This window comes from Martes martes (genome assembly GCF_963455335.1).
Source record: "Martes martes genome assembly, chromosome: 15".
NCBI classification, from domain to species: domain Eukaryota; kingdom Metazoa; phylum Chordata; class Mammalia; order Carnivora; family Mustelidae; genus Martes; species Martes martes.
The window spans coordinates 24,839,631-24,863,959 of record NC_137903.1 but is presented as its reverse complement, the minus strand read 5'-3'; the positions used below and the strand labels follow the sequence as shown (position 1 = coordinate 24,863,959).

Below are 24,329 nucleotides of genomic sequence, written 5' to 3'. Positions count from 1 at the left end.
ACTCGTGCTCTCTTCTCTCCAATAAATAAATAAATAAATAAATAAATAAATAAAATCTTTAAAGAGAAGAAAAGGGTAAATATGTGAAGTGAAGGGTGTGTTCATTAATACAATGGGGGGAATCTTTTCTCAACGTATACGTATATCAAATCATCATGTTCTATTTTAAGTATTTTACAAATGTATTTGTCTTTTTTACCTTCACAAAGCTGGAAAAAAAAGGCTGATGATGGAGATGAGTAATGCTCAGCATTTAGCATATGCTTGGCAAGGTTGTCACACATCCTGTGGGGGAAGGGTCCTGGGTGGGCAGGGGTTCCCGGCAGAGGCTTTGCAGTCCGACAGACCTGGGGGTGCCGCACGGAGCCTCTGCTCTTCCATATCTGCCGTCTCAGAAACACGGCTTTGTCATAAACGTGTGTCAGTGTGTGCCTCATGAGGCCACGTTGTCACCCTCTGCCCTCCAAACTCCAGCCACATGCGATTACCCGTGGTTTCCCAAAGCTCCAGGCTCACTTCCCCACCTCGCATATCGCTCCCTCTGCTAACTCCGATTCCCCTTGGCTTCTTCCCAGACTCTCCTGACCCTCGAAACTGGGTTAGGCGTCTTTTCCATCCGCCCGCTCCCGTAGCCACCCTCTGTGTACCCCTGTGGTCACGGTACTGACACTGCCTTGTCATTGACTGATCCCCCGCCCTTTAAATAGTGACTAATAAAAAAAATAAATAAATAGTGACTAATATATCTTGGGGTTTAGTGTGTGCTAGGCACAGAGCTCAGTGCTTTATGCATCACCTCGCTGAAGTCTCCTAGCAATTGTAGGAAAAGGTATTAGTGCAGATAAGGAAAGTCAGGCTCGGAGAGGGTCCAGGATTCCCTAAAATCAGGAATGCAAGCAGAAGATCTGGGATCTGAATCCGGGCTTGTCTGACTCCAAACTTCTTGCAGTCCATTGTAAATTTCTAAGGGTTTCCAGGGTTGAGCACAGTGAAGGCACATTCTAAGTACTCGACAAATTAGAGCTGTTAATAATTTTGACCCGACCAGATGGTAAGACTGCAGTGAGGGACTCTTACCCCACAGACACTTGTGCCCCTCAGCACGGTACCCGAAGGAGGTGGGCTCGGTGTGTGGAAGATGAGGACACCGCACTGGCTTCTGGTCTGTGTCCCAGAGCACCGCTCTTTTTCAGTAAATGACTGATGTGCACTGTGGTTTTTTCTAATCACACATCTCTATTTAAGAGCTGTTTCTTTTCTGGTCACGTTCTGGCCCCTTTCCATTTCCGAGCGAGGACCGAGTGGGACTCCAGAGGGGACCGCTCTCGGGTGAGACGCATAGGAACCAGCCACCATCTAAATAAACGTCCTCTTTATTTTACCAAATATAATTTATCAGTTACGTTGACATTTGTCAATTCAGTTATAGTAACTATAAATAATTCTCTTAAGACACAGTTCTGTAACTTTTTAAGGATACAAGAGTAAACCAATGTCGCTCCTTGCAGCCAGGCCAAAAGTACATGCAGTTTGTGCAATCAGGGGAAAAGAAACGAATCTTCCACGGAAGTCCACTTCATTTTCTTTCCCTCTCACCCCGCGGTCCTCCCTCTGCTTACGCACTTGGGGCTGGGGGCGCGCCCGCCTGCCTGCTTCTCCGGCAAAGAAGGAGGCTCCGGAGTCTCCAGGGTGTCCTGGCTGAACTCCGGAGATGAGGAAGAGGTGAGGGACTGGAGCCAGGGCGACAGGAGGACACAGGGGAGCAGCCTCAGGGGCAGGGGAGCTGGTTTTGGTGCCTGTACAAGTGTGTGTGCAGCTGTGTTCGCAGGTGGAGGGCGGGAAGGCGAAAAGAGGGCCCGAGGGAAGAGCGGGAACAAGCCCGGGCGGGTGTTAATGAACTCTGCCAGCCCCAGCCCCAGCCCCTCTACCTTTCCTTCCAACTCGAAGACTCCAGAAGGTGGCGTGGGTGGAAATGGAGGGAAAGGACAGACAGTCTCTGGAGGAACCAGCCAAGTTCTGGGGATGAGGCACAGGGTCGGGAGGACCTGGGGTCACTGCCTAGCCTGCCCCTGGAGGTGGGCCCTTTCTGCTACAGAGAGGAGGATTGATGGCATGGCTGCAGATGGGGAGCCTAGGGAAAAACCTGCATCTGAACGCTCAGATTCGCACGCATGCGAGTGTGGACAGATTTCTCATCTGGTCAGAGCAACGGGTAGGGCGGATGCCGAGGCTCCTGTGTTCCCCGAAGCTTGCACTGGGCAGAGAAGGGCAGCCGCAGCTGGTGCCGTCCAGCCTACTGGGCCCAAATCCTCTGTCGCACGGCTGGTGAGGACAGGTGGAGGGAAGAAAAGGTGAGGAAGGGTAGAGTTCAGGGAAGGGAGCTGCTGGCGGAACGACGGGCCTGGGGACTCTCGTGGGGGGCGGGCCCGCACAGAGGGGAGATCGAGAGGCAGAAGCTGGCCCGATGACACAGATGCAAACCCTTCTAGCAAGGAAACTTTCTCCGCCAGATTGGAAGGAGCACGAGGCCTTTGTATCTGGGGATGAGGCGAGCTGAGAGCCAGCTCCCTGACCTCGGGGCACAGGACCTACCACGCGGCAGGCCCGGAGTCACTATCGCTCAGCGGAAGCCTCAGACCACGCCCGCACGGGACTCCTCTTGGGGAGGCTGTGTACTGGCTGAATGGGTGATTGAGGGCGTGATGGATCAGGGCAGAAGCCAAGACACAGGAAACCTGACCTCCACAGAGGGACAGCAGGAGTGATCTCGGGAAGTGACGGGGAATAAGGTGACCACATGAAATGTCATCGGTGGCACTGAAATACCCCCGGTTGCCCTCTGCCTCCCAACCATACCCCGCGTCCTTGCTCCCTGTCCCTAATCTCAGAACCCAATCTGGCAAGCTCTGGGAAAGCTAGTGTTGAGAGACAATTAGACATCAAGATTGAACAGAGATAAACAATTGATGCTCTGAGCCCCGGAAGGACGTAGATCTTGGTAAACCTACTGGTGGACTTGGGTCAACAGAGAGACCAGGCTCCGGTTCATTTCTTCCCACTGTGACAGTCAATGGGAAGAAGATCTAAGGGAGGGGTTCGCCGTGTTTATCAGGCAATCGGGTAAGGTGTGTGTACAATTTGAATGGTTAGTCCACCTCCGTCTTTTTTGGGACAGGGCCGAGGATAGGGTTAGGGTTACAAGGGGCCAGGAGCAGCTATCTCTTTCCTAGTGCTTTGAAGTTGGTCCATTTCTAGAAAAAAAGTGTGTGTGTGTTTTAGGGGCTGGCAGGGGAGGGGAATGATACTTATCTCTCTGTTCAATCAAAAAAAAAAAAAAAAAAACCAGAAAAAGAGAGAGAGAAAACAAAACAAACCCAAAAAGCCAGAGCCCACGCACAAAGGGTTTCTCATTAGGGCCACGACTGAGTTTGCTAAAGCTAAACCAAACGTCCCCCAACCCCAGATGGAAACCCCCGCCTCACTCCACCTCACCTGGAGGCACCCACCATGAAATTGCACTTGGTGATTGTCTCAAAAATCTACTTGTACTGCTTATCTCAGTCCATCTGTCCTGTCGGAATTCTTGCTATACAAACTTGGCTCAATGTATAAAAATTCCCATTGAAAATAATGAGAATTCGGTATCAAAGTGAAGTCCTAGAAAGAGGTGGGAGTGTGGAGTCGGGTAGGGGAAGGGGAACAAAAGAAAAAAATTTGAACAGAAAGTGCATGGGGCGGGGAGGGGGGCAAAGGTGGAGTGACCAGGCTAGTCCCCGACATCCGTGTCTCGGTCCCCGATGAGCCAGAGGACATGGAAGCTGAGTGCTAGGAGCCCAGTGCCAAGCAGGTCCCCCAGAGCCGTCAAGTACGGGATGGAGAAGTTGTCTGGGTCCAGGCCCCGGCCCCACATCCAGTGCACCATCCAGTCTGCGATGTACAGGAGAATCAGCACCTGGGGAGACAGACGGGCCGGCCTATTGCCATCCCCTCTCTCCAGGGGGAGCCAGAGGCCACTCAAAAGAGCACATTCTTTGTAAGCCCGGGCTTGGCCAGCCACAGTCCCTACGCTTCGATAGTTCATCTTTCCACCCCAACCAGACCTTATGTTCCTCTGTTGCACAGTCACCGCCTGGGGCAGACAGTCCCCGTCCCGGGAAGATGCTGCTACTCCCCAGGACCTCCCCCAGCAGCATTACATCCTGCCCCCAAGTGGACCGAACGAAGGACTCCAGTGCCTGCCACAGGGGCCTCTCCAGGGGACTGGCAGGGGCCTGGGGCCTGGAGCTGGCTTCTCACGCAGGGATTTCTCCTCGGGGCAGAATGGAATGAGGACAGTGTTTGAGGCTGCTGCCGGCACAGCTGACTGAGGAACAGTCGATTATCCCAAGCTAGCGTCCTCCTGGCCCTTTCCATTCTGCTGTTGTGGGCTCAGACAATGCAAGTCTAGTTTAACGTGAGGCCAGCAAAACAGAATTACGAGTAAGTCGGCCGAACAGAAAGCAGAGAGTGCACATCAACTCAAAAGACATTTTGGATTATCTGCTGCTTTATCTGTGCACTTGCTTCCCTTCCATGCCTACAGATCAAGAATGATCTCGACTAGACCTCTGCTGGAAGCGGGTTAGGAATGCAGAATCTCGGGGCGCCTGGGGGCTTGGCTGGTTGCATCTCTGCCTTCAGCTCAGGTTATGATCCCAAGATCATGAGTCCCAAGATCAAGCCCCGTGGTGGGCTCCCTGCTGGGCGGGGAGTCTGCTTCTCCCTCTCCTTCTGCTCCTCCCCAGCTCATGCTCATGCTCTCTCTCTCTCTGCATCTCTCAAAGAAATGAATGAAATCTTTAAAAAAAGATAAAAAAGAAAAAAAAGAAATGCAGAATCTCAAGTCCTGCTCTTGATCTCCCAAATCAGAATTTGCACTTTAGCAAGACTCCCATACACTCTGAAGTTGGCAAAGCACTTGATGTGCAATACCAGGGGAGAGTGGGCGGGTCTGCATCTTCTCTACACTCAGCACCAGTCCTGACATCTGGGCTCCTTAAATGACCACATCTGCATGAGGGTGAAATGCTTTCTAACGGTAAATCTCCAACACGGTCATTTGGGAGGGAGGTTTTACTCTTGACTGTACTTTGCAAAAACTGTGGTATGTAAATTCTGCCCTAAGGGGCTCAGATGCAGGAAATGGAGACCTTGGGGGATCCTGAAGCCAGAACTGATACCTAATTTTAGGCCAGCTTTGTTGTTCTCCAGTCTTCTCTCTGAGGCTCTAACACCCTTCCTGCTGCCCCACCCCCCTCCTTGCACACAGCTCCCTGGTGCTCCCATGGCCTGCCCCTGGCCCTGTGTGAGGGCTGGTCCCCCATCGCCTTGCAGCCTTTCCAGCAGCTGCAGAAGAGTCCCAAATAAAGAGTGTGACCAGGACTTTGGGACATGCTCCAGGAAGGGCATGGTAGCAGCTGTCCGCTCATTCCAGCCTCGTTCCAGAGACACATGGCTGAGCGGAGGGAGCAAAGCGATCAGGAAGCACTCTCCAGGGGACTCAGCACCCCTCTCTGGCCCTCCACAGACCCAGAGGAGACCGCAGAGGTGACAGTAGGAGCCCAGGGCTAAGCCCCAGCAGCAGGCCCTCGGCATCTCCCTGTCACAGGCCGCCACCCCACTTTCCCCACGGAGTACACTTAACTCCAGCTTGCAAGAGGGGTGTGACGGCGAGGCAAGAGCCTATTGGCTGGTTCTCGCTAAGCTGTCCCAACACACAGTCCTTTTAAGGTTTGGGGTGAGGGGCTGGAGGATGAGTGCTCACCCAGAGGGAACTGGTTACATGAAATGATGTAATCTATAGGGCAGAAGAATGCAGCCATAACAAATCAGGGTGCTCTTCTCCTTATCCATGTGGAATGATCTCTAAGATCAACTGTGCTGTGAAAACACAGGCTGTGGACAGTGTGTGGAGTGCGTGATGGGTGTGTAAAAAAACAAAGGGAGGAAAGCAAGAAAAATTATATGTTTGCTTGTATAAATATAGCAGGAGCTTGAAGGATATACAAGACACGGACTGCGTGGACGGCTGCGAGGAAGACGCTGGGTGACAGAAAGAGGGCGGGAAAGAAGAGCTTTCACTGTGAACCTTTAAAAAGTTTTGAGTGATGGGACTGTTATTATTACTCAAAAGTCAAGTCTATGGAAATTGACAATGTCTAACAGGGTGAGTGTGGCCCCAAGGGGAGCATAGGAGGGGGCTTGTGAGGGGCGAACAGTTCAGTGTCCTCACGGGTGCTGGACGGATGGATCGACACAGAATTACACACACGCACAGAATTACACACACGCGTGTGCACGCACACAGGTGTGCATAAAGCAGTTGTCATCTGAGTAAGCCCCACGGACTGTCCTGAGGCTGACTGACTGGTTTTGCGATGGGGCTGAGCTATGTGAGAGGCTCCCAGTGGGGGAACTGGCTGAAGAGACATTAGGCCTCTGTGTACCGCCTATTTGCAGCCTCTTGTGAATGTATAATTCTTCCAAAATAAGTCGAAAAAAATGATGGGCTAACGCTACCAGGGAGAGAGCAGATCGTGTCACAGAATGGCAAGGCTGGGCAGGATCCTGCAGATGACCCAGTGTGGTGGATCTGACACCGTTTTGAGCTCTGAAACCCTTCATTCAAATGACGTCTTCTCAGGAAGCCCCAGCATGCAAAGCAGCCAAGAGGAGCTCTGGGGCCAGGCCAGTGGGGGCGGCCCACCCGGGGCCCACCTGCCCGGCACCTGACAACCACCACCTGCCCACAAACCGCTACCTTGGGCTCATTCCTCTCAACTGGCAAATGCATCCTGGAGGCTCAGAGAAGTGAAGCGACTGGGCCTGAGTCACACAGCACGTGAGTGGCCCTGCCAGACCCACACCCGGTTCTCCGGAGCCCCTGTCCTGCGTTTCTTGGCCAGCCAGGCCCAGAGCACGAGGCGGCAGAGTGGATGGCAGGCCCTCCCCGCGCTCCTGCCCGCCGGTACCTGGAGCAGTGCAGCTGTCATGTAGAAGATGATGAAGATGAACGTGAGCGTCGTGTGCCCGCCCTGCATACAGCTGATGGTATAGAGGAAAACCAGGTGTCCTGGAACCACGAGGAGGAAGAGGACTCGGGCCGAGCGAGAATTCACATCTGGGGCCAGGGGACAGAGGTGGGGAGGAGTGAGGAGGAGGAGTCCTGGCCCCAAGCTGGAGGTGCCCCACTATGCCCCAGGACGGCAGGTGGCTGACGGTCTCTACCCCGCCACCCCCAAGGTCCCCTGCCCCATTGGCGTCCCCGGAAAGGACAGTCTCCCTGCCTAGGATCTGCTCTCCAGAGAGCCAGTGCGGCCCAGCAGAGAGGGAGAAGCGACCTAGCCAGATCCCAGCTGTTTCTGAAGGGAGGTTCCCTCACTGTTGGCCCCCTCCCTCCAGGGCGGGCACAGACCAGGAGGCTGGGACTCTGCCATTACCAGGACTGAAGAAGGTGGTACAAGGACTGGGGCAGCGGCGAGGGGTTTGCTCAGAGTTCTCCCCTGGCATCCCATTCATGTGCAGGAAGGTGGAGATGCGGCTGGCCTGCACTGCCACCAGATTCCCCCCAACACCTGCAGAGGGACAAAAGTGCTTAGACGGGGTGGAGTGAGGAGCGGGGAGGGCGTGACACATTCACGGGTCCCCAGGAGGAGAGTGAGACTCCAAGAAGGAAGACAAAGATTACCCCCTCCCCCAACCAGGGAGTCTTCTAGGTTGCTTCTATCCTCCCCTCTATGGAGACACGGCTGTCCCACGTGCCCCCAGGGTGGCCGACAGATCTGCCCACTCAGGCAGCCTGACTTCACCAGCATAGCCCGCACACCTGCTGTCCCACCCAGCCGAGGTGACAAGGCCTTGCCCTGCCCAGCCCCTCTCCGAGCAGACCCAGGCATCCCACGCTCCTGTGCTGGTTCCAGGAACCAAGTTCAAGTGTCAGGTGTGAGCTCTGGACTCTGGGGCCTGTCCTAGGAACCGTGTTTGTTGTTTGCCCTCCCAGCCCCGACCTCTTTCCCGCTCTTGTCAGCCTTGCCCGGAGCTCTGAGAGGCTGACTACAGACCGCATCCCCCAGGCTCCCTTGCGGGCTGCTTCTCATCCGGTTTGTTCAGGTGTTTTTTTTTTCCCTTTATCCCTCTCTTTTTGACAGTGGCTTACCCCTGTCGGGGGCAGAAGAGTGTTCTCTCTAGGCTCCTGTGACATGTTTTTTCTCCCCTTCACCCTTGAGGATGAGGGCTTCTGGCTGTTGTTCATCTCTGGGTCCCTCCCCCGCTCCCCGCTCTGTGAGCAGCCCCTTCGTTAAAGTCTGAGCTATCTGAGCCGGATGCTCTTGCTGCGGGAGTCCTGACTGATACGAAGGCCCCCGCGTCCTCTTCTCCTGCCCCTCTCCTTTCCCCGGCAGCTGATGCCAAGACCTCACCATTAATCACAGGCGTGAAGACGGCCATCCCTGCAAAGTTGGGGTCAGAGACAGTCTTGTCCAAGATGAGGCCTCCCACACTACAGACGAAGGCAAAGTGACACAGACATCACTGAGACGTTGTATGTCAGTTCCGGGGAGGACAGGCCCATCTGGCCTTGGGGAGCAAGGGGCTCCCAGGGGTCCCTTGTCTCCCTTGCCAGAACCAGTTGCTGCTTATAATATTCAGACTTGGCACAGTGCCCCCCAGAGCAAACTGGTGGCATGGGGTCAGGCCCCTGCCACCTGTACCTGCCCCCCACGTTGGCGAGAGGAGCCCGGGGCGAGCTACCCACGAGGACCGCTGGTGTTCTGCCCACTAGTCCCCCTTGTGGAAACAGCACTGGGCTCATCCTCAGGAACCACCTCTCTCAAACTCAGCCCCTATGGTTCAGGTGACATTGTTCCAAGGATGGCTAGGCCCCAGCCCCAACCAATCAGAGCAGCGCATCCCTGAGGCCACAGTGAGACAGGGACAGCCATGTGACTGGACGAGAGCCAGTGAAATTCTCTGGCGGGACTCCATGGAACTGCGGACAGACTTCTTCCCGCCAGAGTTAGTAGGAACCTCGAGCCACAGGCCATCACAGGGAAAAGCAGAACCGAGAAAGAGACCACCACAGCCCAGATGGTGTCATCAATAGCCCTGAAACCAGCTGTGCCCTTCTCGTGCCTTAAGCCAGTGCATTCTACTTTTCAAGGAAACCCACGTCAGGTGGTTTCTGTCACATGGGACAGAAGGCCATGGAGCTGATACACTCTGGAAGGTGTTTCTAGGCTCTGTACCACTTTTTCTCTCTCTAGGGCTCACCAGGGGGTCTGTGGCAGGGTGAGAGGGGGTGAGGGCCCAAGCCTACCTGCTGATGGCCATGGCGATGATGACAGGCTCCCAGCCCGAGTACAACACCTCCCTCGTGGCTGGGCTCCGACGGGCCAGCACCACCCACACAGGCAGGAGGGCCACGAAGAAGGCACACACCAGGGGGTAGATGTATTGCCAGTCATCTGAGAGAGGCAGAGAAGAGGGAGGTGAGCACGGCAGCTGCCCGCTCAGGCCTGCCCCGGCTCGGCCTGACAACCATCCTGCAGATCGGCAGGAACCAAAAACGCAACACAACACAACACACAACACAACACAACACGGGACCTCATTGATCCGCCCTGCAAGCCTGGGGGCGGGGCGGGGAGCCTTGTCCATTGTGTGGGCGAGAAACCAAGCTGAGAGCTCCCCAGGCCTGGGGCTAATCAGGGGCAGAGACCAGCTTCTAACGTCCCCTGCTTGGAGACCCAGAAAGCACCATCTCCCCGCCCCTTCTCCAAGTTTCGGGCAGATTCCAGGCTTCAGCTTCTCTCCTTCAGCCTTTCCCCTTTACTCCTCCAAGGTAAGCAGGAGTCTGCAGGACCAGGCAGGCATAGACTTCTCAGATACTTTCCCCTGTGGCCCTGCTGCCTTGTGTGACTTTGAGAGTACTAAGCCTCAGTCTCCAAGCTCGGGTACAAAACTTCGCTCCAACCAGATGGTTAAGAATATAGAGGAAAGCCTTACACATTTGCAAACCCACAGCCGTCTCTCCACATCCCACCCGGGGATCCACCCTGGTCATACCCCCAGTGGCCTGAGCCTCACCTCGCTCTAGGTAGAGTCCCCAGCTGATGCCTGAGAGCAGTGCCAAGGTGATGAGGTCACCCAGGCTGGCGGCAATGGGCGTGGCCACGTTGTCTGGGTTGATGCCAATCTTTCGAGAGCCAATGATGACTCCGATCATGATCATACCTGGGGAGGAAGAGGAGGGGCCGGGCAGCGGAGAAGAGATAAAGGGGTATCAATGAACAAAAGGAGAGACTGGAGGTGCCAGGCCCTGAGACACCTCTGAGGCCGCCCCCCGCCTCCCCTGCCCCTCCTTTCCTTCCTTACCCAGGACCAGGGAGGCGATGAAGGCCGTGGCCACGCTGCTGGCACAGAGCAGGAAGGCGTGCGGGATACTGAAGTGGCCGTCAGGGATCCAGCCGAAGACAACGGCTGCAATGGACGCCAGGAAGCCCACGACTGTGGCCTGCACCTGGGGCAGGAGTGGTAACTCAGAGAGCCCAGGGGCCGAGGGTTTCCTAGCGCGGGTCGCCTGAGCGCCGGGCCAGCCCTCTGCCTGACTCTTAGCAGCCCCAGGAGGCAGGCTGGGCTGGACTGTGCAGTCCTCCCAGGCCGGAATGATGTCTTTATTTATTTAGTTTCTCCCCAGACACTAGTCCTGGGCAGTGCACCCCGCAGGAGCCAGTTATCCCTCTGGGGATTGGGGTGAGAATCAGCAGAGCCTGAGCCTGTAGTCAGGAGACAAGGCCGGGACTCAAGCGGGGAGACTCCCAGTCTGGAACCCGTGTCGCCTCACACAGAGATTTGACAATGGTGGTCGAGGACAGTCCAGCACTCCTGAGACTGGTTTGTGGGAACTCGAGCCCAGCGGACCCCTGCGAGCTGGGCCCTGACACGGGACCTGTTGAGGCCCTCCCCGTCTTGGCTGCTTGCCTGGGAAACTTGGTTCCCTCCTAGAGCCGCTTCGGGAGCGGCCAGCTCGGCAGGATGCTGGCGCCTCACTCACAAGCTGGCTGGGGCTGAGCTCAGTCTTTCAGATTCCTGACCGAGGGGGGAGCTTAGCCCACCCTCTCTAGTCTCTGCTTTCTTACCTGGATGAGGGCCATGTTCCCAGTGATCATGCGCCAGAGCTCCTTGGGTGTGTCCATGTGCCCAATGTTGGCCTGGGAGAGGGAGGGCAAGGGCTGGAGGTCCAGGCTGGAAAAGGCCTGCGGCTCCTTCGTTAGGACCCTGCCTGGATCAGGAGGCAGTGCACGGGGTCTAGGACTCGGGGACCGGGACATAATCCCCAGGGAACATGAAGCTGCATCAAGGAGGCCAGAAGGAAGGAGCTAACGAGCCTGAGCTCCTGCAGCTGGGTGGGGGCAGAAAGGAGGCTCCCAAGGCAGCCCCCTCTCTTGTCCCCCCTTCTCAGGACTGGTCCATCCTGTGGGCTGCTCATCCCAGGAAGCCCAGGCCCACGTGGGTCAGAGGGACCCGATCCCTAGCCCTGAAGCCAGCCTGCCATTCCAGCACAGGTCAGGGCAGGTACTGGTGCGGGGCTGAGGCTGCAAGAGGGTTTGGGAAGAACGAGGTGGCCCAGGAGTACGCAGGAAGTCAGGCCGTGGGCGGGCTGGACCAGCTGCTGCTCTCTCTGCTGCCTCCTCTAGACTTGTAGCCACATGGGCCAGCCCTGGCCCCTGGCCTCCTGGGCCCCCTGAGCTTTTCCGCTTCCCAACTCCCACCCCAGAGCTCTGTATCCAGTTTAGTCTCGGGACCATCATGGCCCATCTCCGGGGCTGTGGGCAGGGGGAGTGATAAGCAGCCCCCTTTCTATTCCCTTAGTGAGAAACAAGCTGCTGCAAGGGAAAGGGAATGGGACGGACGGGGGGCTGGGAAGGCCTGGCTCTGCTCCTGCCCAGCTGCGGAGCAGGGCTGGAGATCAGAGGAGGCCCCCATCTGTGCAGGTGGAGGGACCAGCGTGATGCTCTCGGGTCAAAGCTGCACAAACAGTCACGAGGAGGGTTGCGGAGCAGGGGGCGAGGCAAGAGTCCAGAGATGGCCGGGACATCCAGAAACCAAGCCTGGGAACCACTCCGGGCAGGGAGCCCCTGCGCAGGAGCAGGACACGCAGGCCGGGATCTCCCCACACCTTCCCACCCCAGCCCCACACTCTGGGCCTGGGCTCTGGGGAAAGGCCTGCAGTGAGCTCTCAGTCTGGCTCCGCGCTGCCCCTCGTCTTCCGTGTGTCCCGTATTTCCCCGCCAGGACACTCACTGCAGTGGACAGCCTCGACGCCAGGGTCATTTCCAGGTTCCCCTTAAGCCCCAGCAGCGCAGGCACCAGGATGAAGACCTCTGTCACCTTCTGGAAGACTTCCCAGTGCTACAAGGTGAAAACAGAACCCAGGAATTTCAGTGCCCCAAAGAGCTGGCATCAGGTTGAACAGATAGTCTGGGATCAGGGGCTTGAGGAGGAAGTGGAATCAGCAGGGCGTGAGTACGCCGGCCGCCTTTTCATCAAGAACCCTGGACCCAAGCCAAGACCACGGTGCTCCAACAACACAGTCCTCCCCTTCTTGCCACCCAGAAACGGAGAGACACGGAGGTGCTCTTCCAGGCAGGAGACCCCAGCCTGGCTCTTCTCCCTCTGCCTGCTTTCTGGAGCCGACGGACAGGAGGTGGGAACCCACAAGGCCATCACCCCAGGCTAGCTCACACCCCAGAACTCCTTTGTGATCCCCCCTCAAATAGCAACCCCCAACCTCTTTGCCTTCAGCCTAGTTTCTCCGTGGCCTCAGCCTTGGGTGGTGTTGTCTCAGCTGTGAGAGCTGGGCACCATGGGGCTGGGCTGGGGCCGAGGAGATTCGAGTTTGTTTGGTTTCTGTGTCCAAGGGCCTTGGGCCTCAGCCACAGCAACTCTGCTTTCCAATAGGCTCTGAATTAACACCAGGGCCCCCAGACCTCTGCGTGCTGGCCTGCAAGAGGCTTCTTACGCGTCCTCTGCAGTCCCTCACTCCACATAGCTTCCCCAAGCTCTCAGTTAGGAGAGGCGAGTGTACGCCTACAGGGAGAGCACCGGATTAGGAGTCAGGAGACCTGGGTTCTAGTCCCAGGCCCATCAGGCCTCGTTCTCCTACCAGCTCCGTCAGCTGAGAGCCGTTCAGTGCCCACTGCGCGCTAGGCGAAGCGCTCTCCGTGCATTTGCTCATTTCGGCAGATCAACAGTTCACTGCGGTGGGGGCTGTTTTGATCCCCATTCTGTGCATAAGGAAAGTGAGTTTCAGAGGACACTGTGCTTGTTCCTGCTAAGGGGGAAAAGCCAAGGAGCCAGGATTGGCTATTTGAAAGCCACTTTAATTGCAAGTGAAACTGAAGACTTGCAAAAAAGCCTGGGATTGCACCTCCCTGCGGGGGCTCCAGCCACATGGGTTCCTTTCTTTGTTCTTTATTTGTTTCAGGAATGGAACGCCTTCAGGTTGGGAGGAGGGGGCAGGCAGCCAGGCAGGCGTATGGAGGTTGATGAGGGGGGTCAGGAGGCAGAGTGCTGTAGGTGTGAGGACAGAGTCCTTGGGTCTCCTACAGAGACCATGGTGATGGCCCTCATGATATGTCCCAGCGTCCGCCCACATGGACCAGTGTGGGGACCTCAGGCACACTATGGGGGCCTCAAGCTCCCGACTACAAAATGTACAATCCGGAGGCCACGTCGGAGGGTCTCTAAAGGCAGTTTCAGCACTGACACTCCACAGTTGACACACTGCAAATCAAACCCACAATGAGATTTATCACCTTATACCCGTTAGGATGTTACTACAAAGACACCCCAGGAGATAACAAGTGTCAGCACAGGTGTGGAGAAACCAGATCCCTTGTACACTGTTGGTGGGGATGCAGAATGCTACACTGTCTATAGGAAACAGGAGGGGGTGTCCCCCCAAAATTAAAAATAGAACTACCATGGACCCAGCAATCTTGCTGCTGGATATATATCCCAAAGAAGGGAAAGCAGAGTCCTGAATTCATGTTTGCTCATGCACGTTCCTAGCAGCATTATCCACAATGGCCAAGAGGTATGAGCAACCGAGGCGTGCACGGGTGGATATGGACACATGAAGGGTGGTACACACATCCAGTGGGATCGTATCTGTCCTTCAAAAGGAAGGACATTCTGACCTGCGCTACAGCAGGGATCAGCCTGAAGGACATTATACTAAAGTGAAATAAGCCAGTCACAAGAAGACAAATACTGTGTGATTCCACTCATGAAAGGTGTCCAAAGTAGTCAAATTCACAGAATTGAAAAGTAGAATGGTTGGTTGCCAGGGGCTGGCAGAGGATTTAGTGTTCAGAGTTTCCGTTCTGCAGGATGAAAAGTTCCGGAGATGTTTCACAATGATGTGGATATACTTAACACTCCTGAATGGTATATTTAAAAATGGGTGAGGTGACAAACTTTGTTAGGCGTTTAAAAAAAAAATAGTAGTAATAACAAAATATGAGCAAGGAATAGCAGAGAGGGCCAGGGCCAGAGACCTGGGGAGGCTGGACACCAGGAGTGCCCGTAAGGTCAGGATTTCTCTCCTCTTGTCAGAGTGCGTTTTGTTGGCGGGTGTGCCTGTGTGGTGGGGGGGCGTCCACACCAGGACCCGGGGGGAAGGGCACATCTCCTTAGGGCTACAACATATGCTGATCTGAGCTCCTGGTCTGGTCCCTCATAGGCGGAGGGCCTAGGACTCACTTCAGGGGACCCCCCTCTCCAAGACTAAGGATGGGAAAGAACCCCCTTGCCTTGCTCCCTCTCCCCCAGCAACAGGTGCTGAGCTTTGAGGTACCTGCAGGAAGAACCAGGCCCTTGCAAACGCTGGACGGGATACGAATCCCTTCTCACTCCCCCCGGGGTGCCCCGGGAGAAGGCAGTGGAAGTCCTGGAGGAACTCGGGCACTGTTACTCTTAGACACGGCTGGTGCCTACCACTGGGGTTCCGGTTCCCTGCAGGCCTGGCCACACTGGGCTTTGTCTCATCCTTTCTCACCTAAACTGGACCGAAACTGGACAAACAGCTCCAGAGAGGAGAAGAATTCCCCTCGGCTCTCCTCCTCCCATGAGGGTGGCTGACAGGGGGCTTTCGAAGTTTCTCTTGGAGCACAGCCTCATACCTCTCCTCCCTGCAGACCACCTGCCCCTCCCAGCTTCCAAGCTACTAGCTTTGTGCCCAGCACAGCTCGCCTGTGAGGCGTCTGTGACGAATATGGGCTGGTGGCATCAAGGAGCCCAGACAAACATACGCTAAGTGTATGCATGGAATATTGTCTCAATTGTTTGTAAGGAACACTGTCTTTGCAATGATTTAAGGACAGAATGTAGGAAGCGCAGCTAAGCCCCTCTGGCTGCCATCAGCACTCCCAGAGCCCTCCGCCTCCCAGCACACACGTGAGCAGGACCTAGAAGGTATAGGGTTTCAGCAGTGATGAGCTGGGAGGCAGGCCAGGGGAACAAGGCGCCACAATACCAGGCCCTGTGCAGAAGTCTTCCCAGCCCACACGGAATTCAGCCCGGGATCTCACACCACCTGATCTCCAGCCCGGGGCTGGCCAATGCCTACACACATTCTCCACCCACAGAACCTTCTCAAAGAGGCAGCTCAGGCGGGGGCAGGGGGAGCCTCTGACACACACACACACACACACACACACACACACACACACACAGGGGCCCCCAGAGGCTGGGGATGCGGAACCAGCCTGGGGGGCAGGGCAGCCCTGAGGTTGATCGGGTAGAACGTGGCAGGGGAGACAGTGAGCGTCTCTCTTTCTTCCTTTGGCCTAATTCAGGCCCATCCTGTTCATCCTGGCAGGGAGTGCCTCCCTGCCCCTGAAGCCGAACCTGTCAGCCAAGCCCGCGCCCACGCCTTCCTGCTCTGCTGGGGATAGGAAAGGGCACGTTCCAGGAAACACTGCCCCACTTGGCAGGGGGAGGGTGTCCACAGAGAGCAGTGCTTTGCAGAAATGCCGCTCCTCTTCCCTGTCTTTCTCTGTCCTTGAGGGGCCTGAGGTTGGGGGCTCAGTGGGCTCTGCTATCCAGGGGTGAGAAATGAGACTGCTCCCCCATACCCCCAAATAATCCTGATTCAAAGCGATCACCCTAAGTTTTATACCGCAGTGGCCCAGCTGGTACCCCTTCTCTGTCCTTTCCTCTTGCCTCTTCCGTCCCTCACCTCCTTCAGCCCCATATACTGACTCCTGCCTGCTTTAGAGTGTTTGGCTCTGAGCTCTCCTCCCCACACCCCACACCCCACATCGGGACAGCAGAAGCAGGGAGGAAAGTCATAGCCAGGAAGAGTTGGAGTCAAGACATTAAGAAGATGAAAATCCCTAGAGGTAAGCTCTGAGCACCAGGCTGTGGGAGGACCCCAGAAGCTGGGCTGGGGTTGACCTTGCGGGGTAAGGACTGAGTCAGATCCCCTGTCTGAGGCTTTCCCCCTCTGCAGGCATCCCAGGCATCCAAGGAGGAGGGCCTCGGGGCAGCGCCTGGGTATTCAGGGCTGTACAAAGTGTGAGAAAGGAGGTGTCCAGGAGGACGGGTTCTGAGAGTCCTGTCCAGGAGCGCAGGTGGCCCCGGGAGCAGGCCAGCCGGGGGGACCGCTTCTTTCCCCCCCCCACTCCACTTTCATCTTGGCAGACTCCTCCATACACACAGCAGGGAAGGGAAGCTGGAGGAGGAGGTGTTTGGGCGAGGGGATTGTCTCCTTTCCTTGAGATCCTCAGCAAGTGAATAGTGAGTTAAAATAAGGACCTAGGGGTCCCACCTGTCTTAACACAGCTGGGAATTCCAAGGAAGCAACCTTCCCCAACCTTCCCCACCACCTCCTGTCTCCCCTATCCGTCAAAAGGCTGACAGCAAATGGGAGTGAGATCCCCCCAGTGGCGTAGGATCAGGCTTGGGGGGCGGGGCCCAGAGCCCAGATCCAGTGGCGGATCCAGAGCCAACGATGTTCAACCCACTCCAGTCCCAACGTGGGGCCCGATCCTGCTTTCCTTCTTAAATATCATGGGAACTGGCAGGCACGGTGGGACCGTGGAGCGGGTGGCAGTCCATTTAGCCTTTTTCTACTTCTGGCTGGTACACCAGCCCCTTATCTCACTGTAGAGGCTGGCTGTGCACGTTGACTGGGCAGAAGGGTAGATAAGAGGCAACAGAAATGACCTTCCAGAAAGAGACTGAGTCTTCTGCAGTAGTAGGGAAAGATGGGGGGCCCTGACCAAGGAGACACTGGCACCAACTCAGACTTCTGCTCATTTGCTCTGAGACGCTGGGGACACTCTCTAGCCATCTCCTCCCGATGGCCCCAGTCTCTTAGGCACTCCCAGATTCTGCCTCACTGAAGGCCAGCTTAGCTTATGAAAGGGGGGTGCGAGTATGAATCACTAGAAATCATCCTTTTCTTCCTGAATCTGAGCTTGTCAACCACCCCTCCCCCATCCCTGACCTTTGCCTCTCTGGATGTGGAATAAGAATGTCCCTGTGGTCCCATGTCCTGGTCTTTCTGCACCCTCCTCCTCCTCTGATATCATTGTAGCCATCTGCTTCAACCCAGCTGTGGCAGGAAGGCTGGGGGAGGGGGGCAAGGACAAACCAGCCATTGTCATCCACATCCAATGGACCCTAGCTCTAGGGGTGAGCCTAAGGGCCACACCGAGGGCAATTGCTGGCCCTCTGTGGGCATGATGGGCAGGCTCCAAAGGTCCCTACCAATGTCTCTGGCTCATGGAGGCGGAGGGTGGTGGTGGGGCAAGATGTCAGAGGCTTCTTCCAGCTCTGGAATTCTCCAAGTACGTGGGAATGGGGTGGGGGTGGGAGACTGCTAAGGACCTTTGCTCTTGTTCGCTTTAGAACATAACTCCAATTGTTCCAGATCCTGATCCACCCTGTTCTTCAAGGGAAGACACCGAGAGCAGACTCCTCCCTAAGTCTTTAACTAATTGGTGAACCATGGACACGGTGTAGGCCATAGAGGTTAGCGGCGCGGCCTCTGAGTCAAGATGACCAGGGACAAGTTACCCAATCCCTCTAAGCCAAAGTTTCCCTAGCTACAAAATGGGAGATGATTACGTTTCCTCCTCACGGGCCTACCTCCAGAAGGGCCCAACAAATGCTCCCCATTGCTGTTATTAGTACGCAGAAAATAAAACAACTGGAACCGGGCGCTATACCTCTCTGTAAGCACCAAACCAGAACTCAAAACTCTTAAGAATGAGAATCAAGGTCACAGGAAAGGGATGGAAGAGGTGGAGAAACTGCTACCCCCGTCTTATTTCTCCTCCTGCCACCAGCCCCCCTCACTGCCCTAGGAGGCGAAGCAGCCACTAGGGGGAGGGATCCAAGGCCTGCCTTCCCAGCTCCAGCCTGGCTTCCCAATCTCCTTGAGGAACAACCTGGAAGATAGTAAGTTGGGGGAGAGGCATGGCAGCACATTCTGGCATGACATAAACACCATCCTCATTAGCAACAGGCTTCTCCTAAGGGCTCAAGTCAAAGTGGTCCGGGTGGACACCATTGACAGAACCACCTGCAACCAACCACCCTCTGTTCCCTGGGACACCAGCATAGTGACCTCCATCCACCAGCAGGCCTCTCTGCATCACTGCACCAGTAGGGCTGGCTTGGCACTGAGAGGGGATACTGAGTTCCACGTCCTCCTGGGAGATTTCATGGTTAGGGACAAATCGGAAGGTCCCCAGGGCCAAGGCCAGATCTCCTCTAGTCTTTGCATTTCTCCAAGTACCTAGGACAGAGCTCAGCACCCAGCAGGAATTTGATACCTGCTAATGATTAACTTTGATAACGCTAGTGCCTTGGGGGAAACTCCACCGCGCTTGTCATCCTGAACTTCAAAAACTCTCCCCTGGTAACAAGACTGGAATGATGTCTTGGACCTGAAGGTTCTGGGTGAGTCCTAACCTGCCGTACGTTACATAGCATATTCCTGGCTCTCAGCTTCCAGGTCCCGCCAGTTCCCGTCCTTAACTTTACCCAGTAGCCCCACAAAGAGCCCTCTTTGCCTAGGGCAGGTTCATGAAAGACAGGTAAGAAGCAAAGAGAAGAGGGAGTTCTGCCCAGGCCTGGTTATATCCTGTCCCCATTTACGCCCCATAATTAGCACTTCCAGGTCTTGCCATGTCAACCCCCCACCCCACCTCCTGCCCGAATCATCCATCAGACAGCATGTGCTCAGCCCCGTTCCCCAAGGAGATCATGCCAAGGTTACAGGCAGATAAGCAACACAGAATGCCTTTAAGAACCTTCCCACTTAATCTGAGACCCCTTGGCAGCCGAACAAATTCCTGCCCAGCAGGAGGATGGAGGGGAGACTTGAAACTGAACTTTCTACTGTGGCTATCCTTGAAACCCCAAGGGACGGGAAAAGAAAGCATAAAGAGGAGTCCCATCTAAGTGTCTCCCCTATGGAGCTGGGCTCGGGAGGAATGCCCGGGAGGGATGGCAGGCAACAACCTCATTCCATCTCTCCTCCTCCAAGCCCGAGCTCCGGAACAAATTCTGCTTCTGTTAAGCAATGCTGCGCTGACTACCTCCTCAGGGCTACTGGGCTTCCTCGAGGCTTCTGTAGAAAGTAACTAGACCAAGAACAAATCGAGGACATGATCCAAAGGGAAACGGTTCTAGGAAGCAGCAGCTGCTTCTCACAGGGAGGTGGAGAGAAAGTTACAGAAGGCGGTTTCCCAGGAGGAAAAGGTGGCCCCGGGCTCATGGTCAAGAGCTGCCCTGGCCAGGTCCTACCTGCACGATGTCCAGCACCATGCCAGCAGCCACAGTCCCAAAGCCTGCCAGGAGGAAGGGGAACAGCACTTGCAGCCCGATGGAAAAGGAGGTCTCCTTGAGTGGGGAGGGCGGTGCAGGGCCACGGTCCGTGCTGACATCATCACTTTCATTGCTCTGGCTCCCGTTCTCCAGCAGGGCGTCCTCCTCCCGGACCCCCTTGGCGTTGGCCCGGGACTCAATCACCACCACCTCCACCCCGGCCCCATCAGGCCCCAGGAACTCGGAGGTCCCGGCCAATGGCTCTCGCCCGGGGCCATCTGAAGAGCAGGGTGAGGGAGCAGGGCCAGTCCCGTTGAGCTGGTGGGTGTCCTTCGGCTCTGGCTTAGAGGACATGACGGGAAGGGAGGAAGGGAAGGGGGACCTTTCCTTTCTCTCTCCCTCTCTTTTTTTCTTTTTGCTTTCTCTCTCCCTAAGTCGGGAAAGCACTTAGTCTTGGGATGAACCCAGGCTTGGCCGCCGCGGGGACTCTTCCCACGGCTCTCTGCTCCTACCAGGCGCTGCAAAAACGGATCCAGCGACAGGCAGCCCCATCAAGCACTGCAGCCGCGAGCTGGAGGGAAGCAGGAGACCCCCCACCAGACTCCGCAGCCAGCCACCAGGGGTGCAGAGGCCTGACTCCAGCCGGCCAGCGCGCTGCTGCTGCGGGGAAATGTATCTGGCCTCTTATCTTCTTTGGTTCTGAGCAGCAGGCTCCTCAGAGCCGGGGGCATCCAGAGTAGAAGAGCCCAGCCAAGTCTGGGGCACCCTCAGAGGTGACCCTTCTTTCATGAAAAGTAGCCTGAGTTCGAATCCTCCAGAAGGCAGCCTCGGCCTAGGGCTGCGGCTCCGGCCCACGCCTCTGGCTGGGCTCCCTCGGCTTCCCACAGCTCCTTGGACTCTGCTGGTCCTGGCGCACTGTCTGCTGTCCTTCCCCTTTCCTCCAGAGATTTCCTTCCTTCCTGGGAAGACCTTGTACTGCCCCAAATCCCTGGTCCTTCAAGTCACGGGAATCTGCGTGAAACACCTGGTGTGGGAAGGAAGAAGACAAAAAAGAGAATGTCATGACCTGGCCAAGGACAGTTCATACCCAGACGACTTTCCCACAAGGCAGGCATGAAGGGTTTGCTCATTTCCTCGATCTTTTCACTAAAACTACCCATTCCTGCCCTGTGACCTCTGCGGGCCCAGCAGGAGCTATCCCTGCCGCCCTCCTGCCCAGCAGCCCACTGCCCCACAGGGATCACCGCTGGTCAACAGCAGCGAGATGAGGCCGGACTGGGGATTGGGACGATGTGGCGCAAGAGACCTTGACATTGTCTTCTCGGCAACCAGGGGTGGACAGGGATGTCCTCGGGGAGATCCCTTCTTGAATGCTCGATAAAAACTCAGGATTATTTAAGTGTGGTCTCCCAGTGGGGTCAGTCATAAATTCAGTTACAAGCTCCCTGCCCCACAGCACAGACACCCCACTGTAGAAAGTGATTGTTTACAGTCACAAGACAGCTGCGCAAGACAAACAGGCAGAATCTGATCATTAAATGAGAGTCTCCAGACCCCCAAATGTCCTAGCCCCCGAGAGGGGGAAAACAAAACAAAACTAGGAGGACTCCCTGGGCAATGGGGCAAGGCTGCCAGACCAAGGCCAAGAGCCAGAGGCCTACCCACTCCTGCCCTTGAGAGTCAGCAGTGTTACAACAAGCTCAGACGCTGACTGGGATCCAGGCTTCTGTCTCTACTTCACTCCCCCCTGCTCTTGGCCCTGTGGGTCTGTCAGATAGGACAAGAGAGTTATCTCAGTTTGAAGAGGGAGAGGGCAGAACTATTGGTTATTATGCACACGTTTCAGTTCCCTAGGTTCGCCCCGTTCCCCTGGGTGACTGAGAGTTGGATATAGTGGAATTCTAAAAAACAAAAACAAAAAACAAAAGCAGCCACCAAAAAAAAAAAAAAAAAAAAAAAAAAAAAAAAAAAAAGTAAAACAAAGCAAAGCAAAATACAAAGCAGTATAAGCCAAAATGCACTTGCTCCCAAAGGCCACCGTCTAGATGAAATGGCCCCACTTTTCTTGTTTAAGGAATCCCCAGGCCCTGATCCCACTTCTATCCCATTTCACCAAAACAGTTCTTATGAGGAGAAAAATAAATTTAAAGAGAATTTCCCTAGGTAGGATGAACAAGTACTTAAGTATTCCAGACACACACAGTTAGTCAACTCCAGTTTGGGAAAGGGTGATTCAAACTCCAGTAACTGACCCATGGGAATTGTTTTCTCTTTCTATGGGCTCAAGTCACACATCCAGATTCCCTTTTCCAAACTCCTAAAACACAGTCCTGTGGTTCTCTCAAAGACCCTCACGGGAGATCCAGAAACTGCCCTCAGGGCAGGAGAGATGCCCCTATGCCAGCAGCGTCTGCTAGAACTTGACCCTCCCTCCTCCTCCCGTCGTCCTGCCAGGCCACCTAAACTGGAAGGGGGCTCTCAGGAAGAGAAGCCTGTCCCTCACCCCACTCCTTCCACTAAAGACACTCCGGATGGGCCTAAGGCCCTTGGATGAAAGCAGCAAAAGTGAACCAGGATGCCCTGAGGAGGGAACAAAAAAGACCCGTTTCAGTATCTGCAAACCCAGGGAGGGGGAGAAGTAACTGGGTGGCCTCCCCCGCCTCTCTCGCATTCAGACTCAGCAAATGCGCTGCGCGCCAGGGCTCCCGCCCTCTGCCACCCACCGCCCCAGACCCCACAGGACTGACCTGCCTCTCGCTTGGGAGGAAGGGGGGCGCCTGGCGAGTGGCAGCAGGGACCCGTGGTCTCGGGGGGTGCAGGGCTCCCCCTCTTCTCATCACTCCTCCTCGGCAGTCCTCCTCGGCCCCCGGCGTGCCCCCGCCCCCCGCACCCCCGGCCAAGGCGAGCGTCCAGCCGCGACACCCGGCTCGCTACATTTCGCCTCTGCGTTACAACGAGGCCGCCGCTCCGCTTCCACGAGGGGTAGGTGGCTGGGGAGGGCAGGATATACCGCCTCGGGCCCGGGCGGGGGGGCACCCGGACGGGGGGACCGCGGGGCTGAACTCACTCGCCCCCAATCGCTTCTTGCCCGCGGACTTGGGCCCGACTGGTTGGCTGCTAGTGGCAAACGTGATCTGGGGCAGACTGGGTGGCACCCCCCCTCCATCAAAAATAGGTTGGGATGGACAACGTTAACAGCCAATCGGAGGCCGGGGAGGGGGCGGGCTCGGCCTCGGCCCGGCCCCTTTCCTTCGCTTTGTGCCCGGGAGGCGGGGCGCCGGGGAAACGCAGTGCGAGGAGTGACGGGAGCTGCGGGCCCGCGGCCGGTGTCGCGAGCTCGCGGGTTCCCTCGCCCGGCGGCCGGCGACCCGAGGTTCCCGCTGGCCGGTTCTCGCGGCGCAGGGCCACCTCCTCCGGGGCCGCCCCGCCCCGCCCCGCCGTGCCGGGAGCCCCCCTCGCCCTTTAAAGGCGTGTGCGCCTGTGCGCGTTTCCTCGCGCGTCTTGAGTGTTTCCTCCAGCCTGTGGCCTCCGGGAGAACCGGGAAGCGTCGGTGTGGGGCTTGCCAGCTCTGACCCCGCGGGCTCAAGCAGCCATCCCTGTGCTCCTTCCCGCGCTCGGCACCCGGAGAGAACCGTCCCCACCTCGTTCTTGGACACAGCCCTTCTCTTGTTGGCTCGGCACCTCGCGCTGCCTCCGGATCCCGCCTTCCTCTAAGCAAATGGCTCAGCCCTGACGGAACCGGCCTTAATAACGCCCCAGTTTTGGAAGGGGTGGGGATGGGCGGGCGGGAGGGAAAAGAGGTCAGACTCGCGCCTGGGGTCCCACGGGCACCACCTGAGGGAGGGGCGGGTGGGGGGAGCCTGGCTTCCTCTGACCCACTGATCCTGGTGGCAGCACAGGGGAGAGAAGTCTCCATCCCGGCCTAAACGAAATCCAACTTTCCCTGACGCACCTTGTGGGATCAAAGAGGGGTGTTCCCATCTCGCTTTTTGCCACTTCCTCCCTGGGGTATCTCCACCTTTCCAACGCAAACTCAGTACCAGCTCTCTTTGGGATGTTTTTGTATAGGGGGTGTGACCTACCCCAGAAAGGAACTGCCACCCCCCAGGTTTTCCCCTCTTGTCAGTGGAACCTGTGATCAGTGGTTCCTTCCTGCTCTCTTCCACTGGGAAAGTGGCTCAGGGGGCATTCTAGCGTGACTCCAGACCCCTGGATGCGGTTTGGAATAGAGATGGGCCTGGGGAGAGAACACAGTACTGGGTTTGATGCTGTTGGCTGCCCCTTCCTCTCTCAGACACACACGAAAAGCACAAGTACCCTGAGTAGGTAATTCCTTTGGATGCGGTGACGTCATGAGCGCCTGGCCCCCACTCTAGTACTTAGGATTATTTCAGTTTAGCTGATAGGACATTTACATCAATGGCCTAGGATCTCTAGAGGAAATGTCA

At 56.2% G+C, this 24,329-nt stretch overlaps 1 protein-coding gene across 1 annotated transcript; it reads right to left on the bottom strand.

The window, feature by feature from the left end:
• Nucleotides 1-1,358: 1,358 nt before the first annotated feature.
• Nucleotides 1,359-22,985, bottom strand: SLC41A1 (solute carrier family 41 member 1). The gene is made up of 11 exons (XM_080824180.1): nt 22,629-22,985; nt 19,861-20,905; nt 12,340-12,447; nt 11,175-11,246; nt 10,411-10,555; nt 10,123-10,269; nt 9,353-9,500; nt 8,457-8,536; nt 7,479-7,613; nt 7,011-7,159; nt 1,359-3,952 (listed from the first exon to the last, which is right to left on the bottom strand). The coding sequence occupies exons 2-11, from the start codon at nt 20,233-20,235 to the stop codon at nt 3,767-3,769; spliced, it is 1,545 nt and encodes a 514-aa protein (XP_080680306.1). The 5' UTR covers nt 20,236-20,905; nt 22,629-22,985; the 3' UTR covers nt 1,359-3,766.
• Between the last annotated feature and the right edge of the window lie 1,344 nt (nt 22,986-24,329).